Genomic DNA, 21,443 nt, shown 5'->3' with positions numbered 1-21,443 from the left:
ACAAATTCATAATCGATAGATTGTCATTTATTGTGGTGGTAATCTGTGAGTAAAAAAAAACCGTCATCTGGTTTTTTGTTTGGTAATGTTGGTATGATTTGTCAACTTGACAAATTTGTGTATTGACATTTTAAAAATCCAAATTTTCATCAAAATATTTGCAATAAAATTGCATTTTGTGACATGTTCTGATTAAATACTAGTTCTATAATCATGGCAAGGTCCGGAAAGACGGCGCAAGAATTCATCAAAGGGTCTTTTTCGCCCATTGTTGCCGTATTGTCTAGTGCAAAAGCTGAAACAGCAGTTTCCAAGAATAATCTATCGTTTGTGGAACTCCTGCAACCATTTACATCTCTAGATTCCGAAGGTAATTTTATAGACACTGTATAATTGCGCATTATAAAGATTATAAACAAAATGCACCCTTGACTAAAGTGCATAATTCCCTTGTTTCATCAAGAGAGCACGTCTTATCCTCCCCCATCTAAACCTTAATATTGTCTCCCTTTCATACCAAACAGTCCTCTTCAGAGATGTTTGCACTCATACAACTTATTTGTAGGTCAATTTCGTGAGCCCAACGGGTCGTTTTGCACAGTAAAAAATTGGAAATTAGTAGTGAGAGATGTTAACTGGAAGCCTCTTCCACCGACGGAGGCACGGCGGCAGCTCAACAACGCTGTCCTGCATAACTACAATGAGAGGACTACAGCTTTAGAACTAGGTAAGAACTGAAAAATATAAACACATGTAAATACATCTTTATTTCTACATGAATTAAAAGCTTTGTGATAATTTTCTTACTAACTAATTAACTACATCAATATCAATTCTTATTTTAGATGGAAAAAAGTTGAGTGTCCCTCAGAGTACCCCATGGTTTGAGGCGTGGAGAGAGACCTACTTAGAGGTTCAGTTCCCCTCGGATCATGAGTTCACCAACCACTTCCTGTCCTGCCTGCTGGTGGCCAGCACCCTCGATGAGAACATCGTGGACACATTCACCTCCTTAAATCAGCAATTTACTCAACTGCAAAACACACCACCCCCTAAACTACCCAAATGGTTCAACAGTAATGTTTTGAAGTCTTTTGTTCTTGTTCATGATGCCTCAAGTGTATCCTATGACAAGTAAGTATTTCTTGAAAACATTGTATTTTTTATTATAATTGTTATGAAACCAGTCCATAATTTTAGTTTTATTATTAGTGCTTAATCTGCAACTGCTACTCAGGAGCCAAGCTATTTCATTTAATTAATTTAACGTCTCCATCTTTGGTTGGTTGTCCACCTTTATGTATTCAATCAGTCAATACTAACTTTTGTTGTTTGATTCCAGAGCAGATGCTATGTTTGAGACTCTGAAACAAACCTTTGATAGCGGCAATTGTTTCATGATTGCCATCAACTCAAGAAGCACTACTGACCAACTCCTCTCAGTGGACCTGTGGGCACCATACATCAGGAGTCATTCCGATTCTAATGTATGAAGTGTTAATTTTAAATTAAATTGCAATTTTGCAAGTGTTACAAAAACCCTGAACATAATTATGTTTTGTTTTAAATTACAGACTGAAATGACCCCGCCCATGGCAAATATGGCAGGTACACCACTTGATCCATTAACTGGTTCTACACTTAATGGTATGTGAAGATGAAACTGTGGCATACTGTTCTTACCATAAGAGTTGTATTTTATTCATACAAAAATGATTATATTATTACAGTTGAAGAAGATGGCAGTGATGTCAGTGTACCCACTAATCAAGAAGCACCACATCCACTCACAAACGTCGAGAATGATTCATATGATAATGCTAACAGTTTGCAGGTTCTCTTTACTAATTTTAATTCATTGGTAATAATTCCAAAACTGGACTATCAAAAATCAATCATCTACAGTGCGATTTTTCTTGCTCAAAGAACCAAATTACATTGGACCATTTAGCAATCTAACCTCGAATAATTCTCATAATAGCAACTATAAATATTCTTGATGTTAACTTTCAGACTCATTCATTTTCGGGCAGTTCAGAAAGTGTAAGCATTGCTGGGAAAGTGTTTGAGCAGTCGACCGAGGTGCACGGAGCTGCTTTGAACTCAAATGATGTTGATGGCATTAAGAAGTTTTTACAAGAATACGCCTTTAAATCTTTGCTACCTTATATTGAAAGGCAAATATCAAGTTTGTCTGAAGTTGTAAGTATAATTATAATCAACTATATACTTATACATGTATGATCATGATAAACTAGATTATTTTTTATTTATTTCATTCTAAATTGTCATTTTCAGGTAGCAAATCGTAAGGGTGTCAGTAGGTCCCTTCTATCTGCTACCAAACGTTGGTTTGGCACCGGCAAAGCAGGAAATAACACAGTTAATAATTCTGTGATGTAAGTATATTAACTATTTTACCTTTGTGTCAGTAACTATTCTATTTAAAAGTATACATACTTTCTATTTCTAACCTTCACTAATGATATCGTAACACTAGAAAATCTACATTGACTTGTTTATATAACTCCAAAATTGCTGCACAAATCAAAAACAGACATATCCAAGGAGCGCGCTGCGTCAAATGTGCGTTAGCCTTAACCTTTAGTATATCTTACCCAGATCTGTCTTACCCCCTTGTGTGCCTATTAACAGAGCTGCTGTCCCAAGAGCACTTCACCACGATTTTAACCCTCCTCCCCACCAGCTACTCATCCGACTGCCCAGAGCTGCAGCTGCGGCGGCTCGGTGACCTGTGGTTCATGTGCGGGCAGTGGGCGCGCGCCTTCGACACCTACCACACGGCCAAGCGAGAGTTCTATGCAGACGGGGCGTGGTTGTGCTACGCGGGCGCGCTCGAGATGGCGGCTCTCAGCGCCTTCATGGCCGCCGAGGCGAATAGGAAGACGCATGCGTATATGGAGGAGAGCATCGTCACGTATTTGAATACTTGCAGGTTAGTGCATATCACATGGTTGTAGAGAACAGAGACATGCGTTTTTGACGTTAAAGTTGGTTCTCCTTTGCAGTCATCAAATATCTATGGGATTTCGACTGTCAAAAACGCATTCTCTCAATGGCCATACTATAATGGGAACGAGCTGTAAACGAACCACCATACTTTAAATACATTTATTATTATGTCGATATTCTACTTGACCTTATATGGGAAAGTCTGATTGCCCAGATTCAGTTCATTCTATTCATGCGATCCAGTACCTGTCTACTCACAAGGGCCATGTTAGAAGATGTTCTGAACTTATTTACTTATCTATAGTGTTACGCAAATAAATAACGCTTATTCTAATGTCTTAACCGATAATTTTGAACTTACAGAATGGTGCAATACGCAGTCCGCGCAACTTTACTATCAGCACTATGTCTAAGCAGCTCGGGCCTGCACGGCGAGGCGGCGAAACAGCTGATCCGCATGACGTCAGAGGACAGTGACCTCCGCAGCGCCATGCTCCTGGAGCAGGCATCTCTCTGCTTCCTCTCGGGGCCGGGCGCTCGGGCCATGTGCCGGAAGTACGCCTTCCACATGGTACTGGCTGGACATAGATTCTCAAAAGCAGGACAGAAGAAGCACGCGTATAGGTGCTACAAACAAGCGTATCAGGTATGTTTGTTTAGTTTAAACTGATTTGTTATGTACCGGAGCTCTAGTCGGATCTTACAGCCAACCGCATAAATATGAATAAATGCAACGTATTGCGGACAGAAACATCTGCAATTTTCGTCTCACGAGCTGCAGCAACCCATTAGGCACGTTTGCGCCCTAAATTAAATAATAGGGCTAGAAGCCCTAAGTTGGGTAGCCTGTAGTTGCTATTTATGGCCAATTTACACAAAGTGCAGGCAACCCGTTTAGAAAGCTACGTGATATATTTATATAGTGACCTGCGATCCCCGACATCTAGGTCATACCTACGTCACCAGACAACATCTGAGTCCATAGAGCAGTGGATCTAGCCAATACAAAGTTTGCTTTAAAAAAAGTGCAGTTTAACCTCCCTTTCCCCAGGTGTACGAATACAGCGGGTGGCGCCTCTCCACGGACCACGTGCAGTTCGCGCTGGGCCGGCTGGCGGGCGCGCTGCGCCGGCCGCGCGACGCCGCCGCGTGGCTCGCCGCGCCCCTCGCGCCGCGCTCGCCGCAGCCCCGCGCGCAGCACCGCGCCTTCCTCCGAGACTACATGATGGCGCATCAGGTAATTTGTTCTTGCAGCGTAATATCATTATTATCTGAAGAGCTGGTTTTGAGTCTTCATTTCTTCCAAACGGTGTCGTTATTAATCATCTTCTTCTATAACATGAAATGTGTATTTTTGTGACCAAAAACTGCTTCATAATATCAGGTACTTAACACGAAATCATATCGCATATAAATCTTATAATATATACGTATACCTTCCAGCAATGGGTAGAAAGCGGCGAGATGCAGAAAGAGATGCCGACATTACCGCTGCCGTTGTTAGAGCGGAACAGAACAGCGGTCCTGTGCACCGGCCCCGCGCCCCTCTCCTCCCCCGGCCGCGTGCCCGCGTCGTCCGTGTCCCTCCATGACGTCACCACCAGCCGGCCCAATGATGACAAGTACTGGAGCAAGATGGAGCAAATGCTGCTGCAAGTGGCTAAGGGCGGTCTGCCCATGATCTTCAAGCCCACGGTCAATCTGTACACCGTGGTCACTGATGCCAACCCCAGCGTGCCACAAGGAGGTAAGTTTCTTGTTGTTGTTTTATCACTTGCAAATTGTAAAGCCATATTTTACCAGAAATATCAAAAACTTCCTCAAACAACAACTTGTTTATATTAGCAAGTTCTTCTGAAATAACTGGCTAATATAAATTCCGATTTTTATACTTATTTCAGAGCCAATTCAAATATCTCTAACACTGAAAAACCCTCTCAAAGTGGCTTTGGTTCTGAAAGATCTGGAGTTGTTATGGAAATTTCTACCAAATTCCGAAGAAATGGACAAGCCTCAAGAGTGGCTGAACAACGAGGCGTCAGTAGCAGCTGGCAGCACAGCGGAAAACAATCTTATTTTCGGACAAAAGTTAAAATCCGTGATAATCGAGGCGGAAGGTACCGAAGTATTGACATTCGCGTTGACGCCTTTGCAAATTGGCCAGCTGATTATATGCGGTGTGGCTTACAAGTAAGATTTCTCATAACTATTTGTGTACCTATTAATTTATCCTTAGCCCTTAAACACTATAGGCCATTCTTTCCAGGCTAGTCTGCGGGGGTGAAGAAAACAATGACAGTGGAAAGATTATAAGTATCTCCGGAAAGTTAAACCTAGAAGACGCTGGAACCAAGAAGCCTAACGAGTTGTATAAGTGCTTACGAATCACCATCACTCCATCCGCCCCATGTTTACAGGTAATCTATTAATTTTATTGTTGTTGCCCACTCATCCCGATAGGGGCTGATAAACAGTCATGTTCTTGGTGGTTAACTGTCCCCAATATACAGGTGTATAAGTATATCCGCAATGTCTATCGACCTGGAAATTATAACGCCTCCTTCGTTGCAGTCATTATACAGGTTTACTGGAAGCAAATGGTATTAGTATTAAGTCCACCTGATTGTACATAATGACTTTTGTACATCCTAATCCTAATCCTAACTAATATTATAAATGCGAAAGTAACTGAGTCTGTCTGTCTGTTACTCTTTCACGCCAAAACTACTGAACGGATTTGAATTAAATTTGGTATACAGATGGTCTAGATCCTGAGAAAGAACATAGGCTACTTTTTATCCCGGAATTCCCGCGGGAAAACTTTTTAAGGCGAAGCGTAGCTCGCGGGAACAGCTAGTTGTGCAATAAAATAATAAATTAAATTAAATTTAATAATTATTTTCAATTCTTTATTGACACCATACTTAAACTAAAAAATCTAAGGTGAGAAACTTAAAACATTAAACATCTAAAACATAAAACTTAAAAAATTAATACTTTTAAGAACTTAAAAAAATTTAACTTGTACTTAACTTAAAAATGAAATGGTAATCAAAAGAAAATAAAAAACTTAAGAATTACAATAAAAAATCGAGTAAGTAACAAAAAGAAAACTTTATACAAAAAATAATATTGGTGGTGTATTTCCTATGAGTGTGTCAGTGACCCTCACACTAGGCCTGGCCTGTATCGTGAGTAGTCTGTTAAGGAATTTAATTCTAAAGTATTTACCAATGTCTGACAGGTGGCTTATTCATTAAAGAATATACTCGTATAGATATACATTAAATATATGTAGATACTACTATTGATATATAAAATAAATATATAAAAGTAAAATAAATATGATGAAGATAGTGATAAAATATAATTACGTAATCAAAAATAAATAAATATAAACTTATTAGCGTTAAGTTTTATTGTTAATACGGGAGTTTATTTAATTATGCACAATATAGCTTCTGTGTCATTATAATCCATACTTTTTAGCCAATTTTGTGTTTTGAACTTAGCTTCTTTCACTGTGAGGAGTTGTAGTTCGCATTCTTTGACAGCTTTGTTATAAATATATGGATGCAGAAAATTAGCGAATTTTTGACCAAAAACTGTGTTAGTAGTGGCTGGCTCTACTCTAAATACTCTACGAGTTAACATGTTTTCATAGTTAATTGAGTTTAACGTTTTACGATGCTGTGATACTATGACTCTGAGAATGAAAAGTTTGCGAATTGTGAGAACATTACATAGATTGTATAATTCTGTTGTTGGAAAACGCCTTGGCTTTTTTAGCATAACCTTTAAGATCGAGCGCTGAGCTCTTTCTACAGAGATAAGTGCTGTTTTACATGCGCCGCCCCAACTGCTTATACAATAACTAAGCACCGATTGACACAGTGCTATATAAACAAGATTTAACGTTTCCAGGGTGGCTCCATTTCTCAAAAGACGCATGATATTTATGAGCTTCCTTGCTCGTCCCGTTAGTGATTGTAGATGATTATGGAAGTTTAATTTGTCATCGATTATTACGCCGAGGTACTTGATTGAGGAAGTCCTTTCAATTGAGATACATGAGCATAAGTTATCTGAGAGATTACATGAATGGATTTTTACTTCTAGGACAGAATCTGGTTTGGACGCGGCTGTTTTGTGAAAGCAGAGGTATTTCGTTTTATCTGAATTTAGCGTTAATAAATTCCTAGATAGCCATTTTGATATAAGTGATAGACCGTTTGTAGTCTGCAGGTGGACAGATTGCCAGGAATTATCGTGAAAAATGAGGGCTGTATCATCTGCATAGCAGATGACTTCGGCATTTGATGAGGGAGGAAAGGCCGATGAAATATCATTTATGTATATAATAAAGAGCGTGGGTCCTAGAATGCTTCCTTGTGGAACTCCATATTTTATAGGTAAGGGGTCACTGTAAGTGTCTCCTATCTTAACCAGTTGTCGCCGGTCAGTGAGGTAGCTGAAAAACCAGTCTAGTGGTATGCCTCTTATTCCAAGGTTTTCGAGTTTTCTCATGAGAATTTTGATTGATACCGTATCGAAAGCCTTGGCCAGATCTAAAAAGGCACCGATACAGCACTTGCCTTTGTCTAAGTGTGTAGACACTGAATTGATTAAAAGTGATACTACATCCTCAGTTGATCTGCCTCGACGAAAACCGAATTGGGTGGAAGAAATTTTATTATTCGATTCCAAATAGTTTACCAATCTGTTATTGACAATTTTTTCTAGAAGCTTAGAAAAAACTGAAAGGAGAGCGATTGGGCGATAGTTAGAGGGTGATTCCTTACTGCCGGCTTTATGAATTGGTGTGATGGAGGCTAATTTCCAGATATCCGGAAAAATACCACAGGAAATACTTAGATTGAAAATGTGTACGAGAGGTTGTATGATGTAAGGTGCGATAAGTTTAACAATTGAGTTATTAATGTTGTCAATTCCTGGTGCTACATTTTCTTTGAGTTGACGAATATAACTAAGCACTTCAACCTCATCCGTTGGTTGCATGAAGAATGATTGTGATGAAATGGATGATGATGCTAAAGTAGCAAGGTGTTCTTCCGTTTCATTTGTGCGATCTAGGATAGAGTTTGCTAGTTTTGAACCTAATGTAGTAAAATATTCGTTACATTTATTAGTCGATTCTTTGTGGGTTTCTGTTTTATTGAATAGTTCACTGGAGGAATTCGCTTTGCTATTTGATATTTCACAAATATCACGGATGGTGCTCCACAACTTTTTTGGGTCTTTTTTATGTTTGGCTAGTTCTCTGTTTTCATAATCAGCTTTGACTCTGTGTAGTATATCAGCGCAGAAGTTTCTGTACCTATAGTATATTAAACGTGCAGTAGAATCGTTTGGATATTTTCGGTGTTTCATGTGCAGCTTATCTCTATTTTTCATACATCTAATTAAACCTGGGGTGATCCATGGTTTAATATTAGATTTTGATTTACTTACTTTGATTTTTGTTGTGTTGTTATTGATAATTTCACTAAGTTTATTGGTAAAAATAGTGGTACTTTCAGATACATCTGTTGAAGTTGTTACATCAGTCCAATCAAGATGTTTTAATTCAGTAGTTACAGCAGAATAGTTGATTTTATTTTTAAGTTTGTTAGATTTACATATTTTTGACCCAATATTTAGAGCGGTGGTAGCTCAGTCGGGTGAGCGCCCGCTTCTCAATCAAGAGATGCGGGTTCGAATCCCGGCGCTGACATGTACCAATGAGTTCTTTTAACTTAAGTACAATGTATACCATCGCTCTTACGGTGAAGGAAAACATCGTGAGGAAACCTGCATATCTAGATCTAGCACATCTAGATATGTGAACCCACCAACCCGCAGTGGACCAGCGTGGTGGGAAATGGTCCAAGCTTAGGAAGGCAGTTTAGACCTTGGGGATATGCACAAAGGTTCCACTCGAGAGAGCCAGGTGCAGGTACTTACACCCCCACAGAGAAATAGAAATAGAAATAGAATAGACCCAATATTTAAAGCGACTAACGAGATATCGTGATCGGTGACTGATGATTTGCATACTATGCCCAGTGAATTGTGTTTCGTTTTCAGAAAAATGTGATCTATACATGATTTTTGTCTTGTTGGCAAAGTTATAGCTGGTATCAAGCCGTGCTCTGCCATTAGACATAAGTACTCCGATTTACGAGAGTCGTCAGATGCTGGCAGAATATTAATATTAATGTCACCTGCGACAATAATATCAGCAGAGTTATTTGATATATTTAATACGTTATCCAAAGATACTAGGAAGTTATCTATATTCGTAATGGATGGTGAACGCTATAAAGCCACTATGATCATATTGTTTGGTAAAGTTAATTTTAAACAGTTAGCATCACTAAAGTCGGGCTCAGTAACAGAGGAGTTTAAATTGTTTTTAACATAAATGATAAATATGCTGGAAGTAGTAAATACAGCCATTTTCTCACCCAATAACTGGTCTGCTACAAATGTTATTTGACTTTACAGTTTCTAATGCGATCTTGCGCTCTTCACACGACCAATCATTTACCTTCACACCCCCAAACCCCAAACAGATGACCTTCTCCGAGACGAGCCCCGACGCCATCAGCGGCGAGCTCCGCTCCATAGACGTGGAGCTGCGCAACGCGGGGCCGCGGGGGCTGCGGCGCCTGCTGCTGGCCGCGTCGCACCCGGACTGCATGCAGCTCGCCCCCGCCCCCGCCCCCGCGGCGGATCAGGAGGAGGGCTTCGCGATGCTCTTTGAAGACAAGTTCCAGGAGCCGTTGACGCTTTCTGGTGAGGGTTCGGATGTTTTTGGGAGTTAGAATAAAGGAAGGAAGAATATTTAAGGGGATCTTGACGGCACCGTAGCTAAGGCGGTAGTGAATTTGCTACCGAAGCTTGGGGCCGAGGGTTCGAATCCCTCCCAGGGCAAACATCTGTGTGATGAGCATTTGTGTTTGCCTTGTGCGACAACCAGACGTCGTTTATCTAATTAATTTGTGTCTATCTATGAATTTGTGTAGATATATCAGCTGTTCCACACCCATATCACAGGCTCTGCCTAGTTTGGGGTCGGAGAGCCGTGTGTGATGTCACCACATATTCATTAATTTATTTTTAAACCATGTTGCTTTCTTTCATGTTTTTTTATTAATAATAATATACCTACAAGTCACTAACTCTAAGGTACCTAGTACCACTATACTCTGAACTGATTGAATGCTATAAACATTTAAATTTCAATAACTATAAAAATACAGTCATAAAAATCCATAATCGTTCCCACAGAGGAGCGCACAGCGCGGCTGCGGTCGTGGCGCGCGGCGGCGGCGCGGCACGTGCGGGGCGCGGGGGACGGCGCGGGGGTCGCGGGGGCCGGGGGGCGGCTGGCCAGCGCGGCGGGGGCGCGCGCCACGCTGCTGCTGCGGCCGCGGCGGCACGCGCCGGACCTATATCTGCTGGCGTACTACGAGCCCGAGCCGCCCGCCACCGGCTACCGGCTGCTCAGACACGTGTTCCGGTTCAATGTCACGGTACACTACTCGTTTATTTAAAGTACCTAATGTATATTTCGGTTTTAATATTGACTATTTTCAAATGTCTAATATCGACGCTGCTATAATTAATAATGAGTTCGAGGAGAAATTCATAACAATGATTAGATAATGATGTGGTGTCAAACTGCTTAACAAGAAGGTAAGAGTCAATATCTAAATCTATAAATCTAGTATTCATTACATGAACTTATAATTTTGCAGGAAGCAGTGGAAATAACAGCGACTCCTCGGCGCAGCATGGCCACGGCGGGCGACGGCGCCGTGGAGCGCATGTGCCTCGCCGTGGAGGTGAAGAACGTGGGCGAGGGCGGGGCGGGCGGCGCGGGCGCGGCGGGGGGGGCGGGGGCACTGAGCGTGCTGGACGCGGCGCTGCTGGGCCGGCGCTGGGCGCTCGCCGCCTGCGTCGCCGCCGCCAGGGACAAGAACGACACCCTCGCGCCCCGCGAGAAGACACACCTCGTGCTCGAGGCAACCCGCATACAACACCCCCTCCCCGACGACAAAATAGAGTGGTCCAGCCTCAAAATAGCGAAAGGAAGCCCGGATAGCGCACCCAATATAAACGAGAGCCCCTACTCTAAATTCGTCGTCGAGTACAAGACGTCATTCGTGGAGGACGAAGAATATTTCATCCGCGACAACAAGCCGCAGAGCTGTGGCCTCGTACAGAGCATGTTCGTGGTGCGCTGGAAGCTGCTCGACCCCGCGCGGGGCAAGCCCGTCATAGGACAACACTGCCTCTGGCTCGACTGCTTCAACAAGGCCACGACCGGCGACCGCGCCCGCGACGGCATCAATCTACCCCTCGATGAGAGCGACACCAAAATAGACCTGACTCACGAGAAACACAAGAACAAGAAAGACAACATTGTGTTATTCAACTTAGAACATTCCACACAAATAAATCACAATTTCGAACAGAACAGACTGTGTATGATACCGATAACGATTAATATAATCAACTGCTACGCGGTTCCTGTACAGGCGTTTATTGACATGTCTAAGAAAAGGTGGGTAATTTTGTAGTTAAGTTAACCATTCAAACATTAGATGATTCACAGTCCACAGTTTGCTTCGTCAGATCCATATGATTTATGATAATGTTTTATTATTTACATTGATTACTGAAGTCATGCATAACTATCAATTTCTACCATTAATTATTATCGTGCTGCAGCAAAATAAGCACATAATATAATGTATGTAACATAAAATATTGTGTTGCAGGGAGGAGTCGTGCGGGCTGGGCTGGGCGGGCGCGCTGGCGGGCGGCGGCGGCGAGGCGCTGGGCGCGCGCGTGTCGCTCCAGGGCGGGGAGGCGCGGCGCGTGTGCGTGCGAGCGCTGGCGGCCGCGCCCGGTACCTACCTGGTGGGCCGCGCCTTCACGCTCACCTCCTGCCGCCAGGGCGCCGCCGCCACCACGCACCACTGCAACAACTCCTCGCTGCTAGTCGTCAGACAAACCTCTTGAATTTATCTACTTTAACTTATTTATTTAAATCTTTTTTATGTATATTATAGGTAGTCCAAAAGTCAAAAACCTATATTTATTGTTCGTCGGAATAATAGCGCAATATTGAACTTAGCTCACCTTTAACTTCGACCGGCCGTGATAAACATCTTAATGGACTGAGTGCTAGTGGTTTACCTTGATATTGAGATCGGGTTTTCACCAATTTAAAGGATGGCAAATAAAGCAAGCTTCGATGTGTTAGCGACCTTCTCAGTAGGTCGACTACAATCTATAATTACCACAGTTCAATCTGACTAGTTGCCCGAGTTGTAAAGTGCGTCGGTACATTTAGTGATAGGCATAAGTGAATTTATGTGATGATCGGCTAGAGAGATCAAAATATTTGCTAAACAGTATTCAATGTTTTTGTGCTTCATAGTATTTTACCATCAAACGATGTAACGAATCACTCTTGCAATAGTAGTTCGGTGTGAAATTTATAAACAATATAGGCTTCTTTACTAAAATATGTGATACATTGTAAAAAATATATATTTAATAAATATATAGCTATTTAAATGTATGTACATATTTGGCAAAAATCCTTATTCGTGCAAATATAAATCATAAGTACCTATAACTTTTTGTAAATTCATTTTCTTCTTGCATATTTTATCATCGTATTTTACGTGTTCCAATCCTAATACTTTTCTCAATGTATCATAATGCTCATAATATTTACGACATAGAAATAAAAAACTATACGTATTACTTATTTCACCAGTTTTCTAGTTGCTACAAAAATATCTGAATATTGGTGTAAAATATTATTTCTAAAAGTAGTCAATGATTGAAGCTCATAAATATGATTTTTCGGCTATCAGTGATCTTTTGTGTGTTCATATTTTTGGGTCAGTATAACATTTTGATATTATCATTGCATTCCATAATATATACATAGGTATAAGTACGTATCTTAGTGGTAAGACTAGTATTGCTCTTCTAACAAGCAGTGTTGGGCAACAATTCAGCCTAATGTACACAGGTCCTGCCTGTTACGAGCAACAATCAGCTCCGCGAGGATAGATGATAAAATATGAGACGACAATCTATGATAGCTGTGTGGGCTGTGCAAACCTGCACGCCCTTAATGCCCAGATTTTTTCGCGATATTTGCCTTCAGCATAAATAGCAAGACCGGTGGTATACATCGAGCCTAAATTCTACATAAGTCATTTTGTACGGTGGGTTTACCCGTCTAAGCATAGACAAAAATAATTGTCTATGGTCTGAACAATCAGAAGTAGGTACTTATGTTCCTTGCTTCATCTCTTCAGATTCAGATACATGAGGTTCTATTCTAATAATCTATATTATAGGTACACCCGTACCCAGTAGAGTTGATACGTCACTCTGGGAGGGTTCCTTTCATACACCCCAGTCAGATTAGAGTCAGTTGCTGAATGCCTAGGGTCTGAAGGAGCACAGGTCATGCGCTTACGACAAGGCTCCAATAGTTTTATAGCTTGGCTCACTGCGAGTCCCAGAAGCTGAGCAATGGTGAGCATCATAACAAAGTACTCTGCTGTGCTGAGAATTATGTTGCGCTTATGACGGTAATGTGGAGAAATACGTTTAGAGTCTGGTAGGTAGTTTCTAATCAGTACCTATCCATACTATTTACTATGTAGGTACTTACTAGATACTGATGTAAAATGCAATGTAAGGGCGAGGCCCCATTGCTGCATTCCGGTGCGTTGCGAACAACGCGTTATATGCGTTGCCTTGACGCACGGCGACTCAGCTGCGCGTTGTGTATAGGTACGTAGGTAGGGTAAAAGTACCAGTAACTGGCAGTTTAAGCGACTAGCAACACAAAAAATATATTAAAAATAAAGTATTGGCCTGATTTAAGCACTGGTAGGCTTGAATTACTGTCAATAAGATGACGAACAATTATAGGCATAAATGGTAAAGATATATGATTAATATTCGATTTTAATGAAGTTTATATCCACTACCCCCAAAAAACCTAGTAACTGGCAGTAAAAATTAGTAACTGTCACATGATGTTTCAGTAACTGGCACCTTTTAAAAAATCATGCAATTAGGTCAATAAGTACTCTAAAATCAATAATATATTTGATATTAGGTAATGTACAATTACCTGTCCAGGTTCTGTACCGGTAAGACACAAAATCACCGTTGTAATGGTCGACTTCTACGACAAAATGACAGTACAAGTATGCGACGAATCGTGGGTCCATATGAATGCAACAAATCGAGAAACCCTTGGATTTGGAAACGGAAATTGAGAAATCAAATGCTTGTGGACCTTGATGTATTCATTCAGCAGCTTGGGAGAAGTGACCTGGCTAAGTTGAAGACTGCTGACGGTAGCATAGTTGCCTCTAAGCTGAAATATCTTGCGGAAATTGAAGGTTTTTAGGGCTTTCAGCTTCACATGCTCTGGGTAAAGACAGAATTAGTAAAGCTCTTCTGAAAGCTATTATTATCCTCGAACAGCTTCAGAAGCTCTTTAACCAATTTGGTTTAATCATGTTTTCAAGCTGTTTTATAAGGTCATCACGAACCATGTTTCTATCAAGTTCTTCAAGGACTATAAGAAAGCCTTTGATTCCATTTAGACCTGGGCAGTTCTGGAATTCCCTCGTTGTAACATGCATAGCGGCCTTAATGCAGCAACAGTATATTATGTCTACCTTGGACAGTCTATTCGACTAGGCAGAAGGAACTTCGAAAACGAAGCTGTAAGGTGCATAAAACAAAAAATGTATTACTGGATTGGACTGCATAAGGGAAGATTTGACAAATTTTCACATAAATGCCTGAAGGCAAAGGTCTTCAGTCAATGCGTCTTACTGGTGATGACGTATGGATCATAGACGTGGACACTGACGGTTGGACTGGTCCACCGATTCAACATCGATCAGCGGGCATTGGAAAGATTGGTGGTTCTTTGAAGGACCATATCAGAAATAAGGTAATCCGTAAGAGAACTTGAGTAACCGATATAGCTCTTAAATTCTGTATGCTCAAGTGGCATTAGGCAGGCCATAGCTGCCGAAGAACCGATGACCAGTGGAGCCAACGAGCTCTAGAGTGGAGACCACGAACAGGCAATGGTAGCGGCGGATACCTTCGGGCCAGCTGGACCAACAACCTTATAAAGCTGACCGGTAGTGGCTGGATGAGGAAGGTCGAGAACAGAGTGCAGTGTCACTGCTGGCGAGAAGTCTAGCAGTGGACAATTACAGACTACTGTAGATTGCCTTGATTTTAGTGATTTTTCTGAAAAGAAACATGAAAGAAATGTTTACCGCACCAGTAAGTGCCAGTTATTGGTACGTAAAAAAATGTATGCAGATTAGTAACTGGCAGCCTAACAAAGCTGCCTAGACACTGGGGGTTTTTACAGTGCACTTTAAACCGTATTTTCTGTCGATAGAAGGTATAAAATAGCTTAAAATCACAAAACTCAAAATATTAGTAACTGGCAGGGGGGTGCCAGTTACTAAGTGAAGATATAAATTACATTTCAGTAACTAGCACCCTCAAATATAACTCAAAAGCAACTAAAATCACAGTGAATCGGGCTATTATGATATTGTTTAGACCTTCCCCTACTTCCTTGTTATTGTCACACTATCAAAAACTTATTTATTTTCGCGAAAACAGGCCATACAAATTTTGGTGTCTCCTTAAGAAAAACTTAACGCACGTGCATTTTTTTGGCGATCTTCGCCGCTTTGACTGAGATAATTTCCAGCGCCGGAAAATACCCACCTAGCGCCGTAAAATTAAACTATAATATCAATGAATAATTGGAGATTGCTGTAAACACATCAAAGATGGTCTTACTATATCCAAAAGCTTAATATATTTAGTTTTATAGTCAAAGTGCCAGTTACTGATACATGCCAGTTATACCACGATTTACCCTATATCACGTCGGTTGCACCAAGGAACATATGTAACTACTTGTCTAACGATAAGGGTTTGGAGGAGTACTCATGTTCCTTGGCTAGACTCTAATGTGAGGAAGTTATTATTCTGATCGACCACTGATGTTATTTATTCTGATGTGGACGGAGACAAATCACCACGTTGTGTGATGTCACTCAATGTTCGGTAACAACTTGGTAGCTTCGACCAAGCTTGGTAGTTAACAGAGTCACATTAAATCCGCTAGTTAATATAAATGATCAGTGATCTTTGGGTGGTGGTGATTATGGACATGAAGTGGCGGTTCAATGCATTAACATCAGTTTATTTACTTCATGCACATAGCATTATAAACATGCTGCAGTCATAGCGAATCAGACAGGCTCGTGGAGTGTAGCGGTCCCAGAGAGTGGTCCAAATATTATATATTTTTAAAATCGTAACCAGAAAATATAAAGTTGGCTTGATAAATGTATCATTCTTTACTGCTTAGAAATTAAAAATATTAAATGTATATCTATGGCCACAAAAAAAAGTGAACCACGTTTACAGAAATTTAATCGATTAAAGAATCGAACTCATGAAATTGACGTAACGTCAAGTATAGTTTCAAACTTGGTAAAAAAAGGTTTATTTGTGAAGAATACAACATTTAAATTCAATAAAATGTTTATTTCATAACAAAAACGTTTAATATTGCGTTATAACGGCTGTTATTCTCGTTAGCTATTGTGTTCAGCGATTCGATTATTCTGAGTTCGATTCTTTACTGGCGGGAATAGAAGAGGCTTTGTCAGCATTGTCTATGGATGGGCGACCGATACCGACATGGGCGGGCGTCCATCTTGAATTTTACTGAATTTGAGCCGGATATATTTGTGATAAAAAAGTGTTTTTTGTAGCTTGGGCTTCATCGAAATTGTAAATTTTTAGGAAGTTCTATGTCTGCTGAAATGAAATAACATTAAAATTACGCTAAACCTCAGTAATGTGTTAGGTATGGAAACCTCTTCATTGAATAATTCGCTCATTTGGCGAGTAGAGTAATGGCGTGCGTTTTTCTTTCAAAAGACTTTCAAAATTAATCGAACTTCTGCTGTGATATGTAGTAAAATTTTAGTGTATCACAATGTGTTCTTATAAGTGTGCAAATCCTAAAAAATATTTGTTGTGTCTCGAAATTATGTGATATCATTAGCTGATTTTAGGTTATACACTACCACCTAATGATTCGTGTCTTGCTACAAGTCAAGCTATATCAGTATTATTACTATACTCACTTTTGTTTTCGGCTTACATTGCATAAACGTAATAGTGAAACTGTGATTTAATTCGTTGTGACGTTGAAAATATTTTCTTACAGCATCGTTAATCAAGAAGACTTACGCGATATCCGGAGAGAGCTTGTTCAATAAAACTCTAGGTGGGCCGAGGTTTAGTACAATGGCAGTACCTAGTAGAGCTCGGGTATATGCCGATGTGAATTCACAGAAAACGAGAGAATATTGGGACTATGAAAGCTATGTTGTTGATTGGGGCAATCAAGATGATTACCAGTTGGTCCGCAAGCTAGGTCGAGGAAAATACAGTGAAGTATTCGAAGCAATAAATATCACAAATAATGAGAAATGTGTAGTGAAAATACTGAAGGTAAGTTCTGCACAAATATTAATATTAGTAAAATAAATCACATTAGCATGAGGCATACTTGAGCCAGAGGACAAATTATCCTACTTGTTTGATGTAGCATGATATGCATTTTTGTATATGAATCATTAATCCTGCACACACTCAAGAATCTGGCTAATCTTAATCTAATAAAAAAAACTGGCATCTATGTGACTGAATATGTGAATGGTCTTCTAAGTGTATCAGTGGTAGACACTAGAACTGAAGTATATATTTTTACTGTGGTGAAAAGATTATCCTGTCAGATTAGTGGCTGAATGCTCAGGGGGCTCCCAATGTTCAAAATAATCTACAGTTGCTATATCATTCAAGGATGCTCCTTTTATGCACCCATAATAGAGCCCAGGGATGACATGTTAGCTTGGCCAATTTTTTTCTTGTTAATATGACTTAAACATTCTTTCCAATAATGCTGGATGCGAGCGCTGTCTCCGATAGGACAAGGTGGAAAACATTGGGGGAGGCGTATGTTCAGCAGTGGACATCCTATGTCTGAGATGATGATGAATAACTATTCTGTACTAATGTTTATTTTAGCTAGGTTTTCAAGATGTCTTATTTCTTTTATAGCCTGTCAAGAAGAAGAAGATTAAAAGAGAAATAAAAATATTAGAAAACTTAAGAGGAGGCACAAATATAATAACATTACAAGCTGTTGTTAAAGATCCTGTTTCTCGTACTCCTGCATTAATTTTTGAACATGTCAACAACACTGACTTCAAGCAACTGTATCAAACTCTATCGGATTATGACATAAGGTTGATAATTTTACAATAATTACAAATAAATATGTTTAATAACCTAAACAACTATTAATGTTCTACTAGCAGAAAATAAGCAATATTGTAATGATTGTTTTCTTGTTCAGGTATTATTTGTATGAGCTGTTGAAAGCTCTAGACTACTGTCACAGTATGGGCATCATGCATAGAGATGTCAAGCCTCACAATGTCATGATTGATCATGACAACAGGAAGCTGCGTCTTATTGACTGGGGCTTAGCTGAATTTTATCACCCAGGTCAAGAGTACAATGTCCGAGTGGCTTCAAGATATTTCAAGGTGAGAAAAGTGTATTTATCAAGAAATTAGTTTTTCACTACCATTTATGGTAATTGTGTATATTAAGACAAGACAGGGTATCAATTTGGGTCTAAAAACTAATAACTATTAAGTTTCACAGGGTATATGCTGATGCTATAAATAAATTAACATGTAAATAAAATGTATCTAAACAATAATTTCAAATAATCTTATGTTTCAGTAGTGTATGCTAAATTTTACTAAGTATAGAATACTACTATATTAATTTAACCAAACAGTTAGTCCATGGAATAATAAAATTATACTTTTGCTGCCTGGTATACACAACTTATGTATAGTTTAAACCCTCAGCTGACTGTATGCACCTGGTGTAAGAATAGATTCTGTTTTCCCACGCTCAAATTGTTTCCAGTATGTATGGGCATAATTTGTGTACTTGTATTATTACAGGGTCCGGAGCTCCTTGTAGATTATCAAATGTATGACTACTCACTGGACATGTGGTCTCTGGGCTGCATGCTGGCGTCCATGATCTTCCGCAAGGAACCATTCTTCCATGGTCATGATAACTATGACCAGCTCGTGCGTATTGCGAAAGTTCTTGGCACTGAAGAGCTTCTTGAATATTTGGACAAATATCATATAGACCTTGATCCACGGTTTAATGATATTCTTGGGAGGTAAATTGCTACTTTAATCACTTTCAATTGGTTTTTACTTTGTTTTGTAAGCTGGATGACCAGGCATTATTTAAAAAAAATTTTTAAACATGTTGCTGAATATTTTCGTAAATCAGATGGTAAGAAATCAATAAAGTTGAAACTGGGTATGTCAAGCTGGGCTTATCTGGCAGTTCCATTAACCCTAGCGACTGGTGCTTGGCAGGTAACAATGCATACAGATAAAGTAACTAAATGAAAATGGCGGTCAAATCATAAGTTAGAGTAGGTAGGAATATTGATAGACATACAAATATTATGACTCCATTCATTTTCATATTATAACTGGAAGTATTTTTTACTATTTCTCACTGTTTAAGCAGTGCTGAGTTAGTGCCGTGCGTCTACCGCTAGGTGGCGTCCCTCGCTTCCCTTAGATTATTTTGTTAACTTTTCACTAATCAATTGGAATGTCAGATCCGTATTTTGTTCCAGTTGAGATATGATACTCATTGATTCTTTATTAACTACTCATATTTTTCTAGGCATTCTCGCAAGCGATGGGAAAGGTTTGTGCACTCTGAAAATCAACACCTGGTGTCTCCAGAAGCTTTAGACTTCCTTGATCGTCTTCTTCGTTATGACCACTACGAACGCTACACAGCGCGTGAAGCTATGGATCATCCATACTTTTGTAAGTAATTACCTAATGAGTAGTTGTTATTTATATGCCATTTTGACCTCAACTTTACCTACCTAATACATATTATAAGTAATTGTTTCGGAAATGTTTATTTGGGTGATTTCTTCATTGGAGTTTCTAGCAAACAACTCCAGCCTTGGTGGAGAGAGATCCTGTAGTTATAATGCTGGAGTTGTTTCGTTTTGTTCGTCTCCTGCAGTTGACGCCCTATGTATCTCTTTTTCTTTGTCCATCATGTAATTTATGTCATAATGTTCATTTTAAAACAAATTTTCATAGTAACTTTTTATTTCAGATCCTATTGTGAAGGAACAAGGCAGAATGGTGTCCTCTAACTCTCCAACCCCTAATTCATTGCAAGGACCAATAAACTCAGCAGAATAATAGTTGTTATAAAGACTAATTCATTCTTTATATCCTATGTATTAAATATTTACTTATACAACAAGATTCCAGAAGATACATGGCATGACATGAAGACTGCCAGTGTAACACACTCAGTGATGTCACCCTTGGTCAACTCCGCTAAACTATTGCCAATGTTTGAAAATGCTTGTGACATGAAAATACACTTTTGGAGAGACAATATAATTTAGTGTTTAAAAATAGTAAATCTGGTTTAAAATTATTTTAAAAGTGTTAAAACCTGTGGTATACAGTTCATGCAGAATGGATTTACTACGTCTTAAGTGAAATGAAATAGGCTTAACATTCTTTGTTACAACATACCATTTGTGAATTTCAAATTTAACAAACAGAATGATGATGTAAAATATTTATTTTTTACATGAAGTAAAAAGAAGGAACTTACTGTGGTTCATTACTCTGTTCGTTGCACTTGATCTTTTGCATTTAACTATGGTATTGATGATATTGTAATTATTTGTATAAATAACACTTGCATACCATTTGCGAATATTTGGTTAAAAGCTTATTGGTTGGTATATTATTATTTAAAATTTTGTATTTATGTAATAGAAATAATATGTAGATATGTGTGATATAAATACAAAATTTTAATATGATTAAATTAATCGTTTTCTTTTAATTACTTAGTTGTTTTTTTATGAGGGAGACCAGTAACACTGTTTTAGTAAGACGTCGAATTAATAAATTAATCTTGTTTCTATATTGCTATGTTCTTAGTAAGTTACGTTAGCCGTCTTTATACATATAGAATAAAGAAACAATTCAGCTAAAAAGTCTCTTCAATTTTATGTGAGCCTTGTTGATCATACCTATATGATATGTGATGATACCTAATTTCTATTAGTTTCAATAAACTGTTTCTGAATTTAAAACTGTCTCATTGGTGCATGGAGGGATATCACTCAGCCGGTGTGCGGGATTCGGATCTTGGGGTCCAAGCAGCTAGAGCTTTATATATCTAAAACT

The 21,443-nt window shown here is 39.3% G+C and overlaps 2 protein-coding genes across 4 annotated transcripts; both read left to right on the top strand.

The window, feature by feature from the left end:
• Positions 1-109: 109 nt before the first annotated feature.
• On the top strand, positions 110-12,625 carry LOC105389470 (trafficking protein particle complex subunit 8). The gene is made up of 18 exons (XM_038113120.2): positions 110-370; positions 566-727; positions 846-1,134; positions 1,343-1,487; positions 1,575-1,647; positions 1,731-1,834; positions 2,014-2,202; positions 2,299-2,399; positions 2,708-2,956; positions 3,337-3,619; positions 4,025-4,210; positions 4,417-4,720; positions 4,875-5,163; positions 5,240-5,390; positions 9,549-9,771; positions 10,267-10,511; positions 10,737-11,545; positions 11,763-12,625. Exons 1-18 carry the CDS (start codon positions 214-216, stop codon positions 12,004-12,006), a joined length of 4,203 nt encoding a protein of 1,400 aa, XP_037969048.2. The 5' UTR covers positions 110-213; the 3' UTR covers positions 12,007-12,625.
• A 200-nt stretch (positions 12,626-12,825) lies between these two features.
• LOC119692435 (casein kinase II subunit alpha) lies at positions 12,826-21,349 on the top strand. 3 transcript variants are annotated; one of them, XM_038113126.2, is made up of 7 exons: positions 12,826-12,899; positions 17,318-17,604; positions 18,214-18,401; positions 18,512-18,704; positions 19,137-19,366; positions 19,891-20,039; positions 20,344-21,349. In XM_038113126.2, the coding sequence occupies exons 1-7, from the start codon at positions 12,854-12,856 to the stop codon at positions 20,430-20,432; spliced, it is 1,182 nt and encodes a 393-aa protein (XP_037969054.1). In that variant the 5' UTR covers positions 12,826-12,853; the 3' UTR covers positions 20,433-21,349. The 3 variants fall into 3 exon arrangements, with proteins under 3 accessions (XP_037969054.1, XP_037969055.1, XP_037969057.1); XM_038113127.2 differs by lacking the exon at positions 12,826-12,899 and adding an exon at positions 16,752-16,951; XM_038113129.2 differs by lacking the exon at positions 12,826-12,899 and adding an exon at positions 16,994-17,162.
• The last annotated feature ends 94 nt before the right edge of the window (positions 21,350-21,443 follow it).

Source organism: Plutella xylostella, chromosome 5 (genome assembly GCF_932276165.1).
Source record: "Plutella xylostella chromosome 5, ilPluXylo3.1, whole genome shotgun sequence".
Taxonomy (NCBI): Eukaryota; Metazoa; Arthropoda; class Insecta; order Lepidoptera; family Plutellidae; genus Plutella; species Plutella xylostella.
Note: the sequence above shows the minus strand (reverse complement) of the source record. Positions and strands in the feature narration are given on the sequence as shown.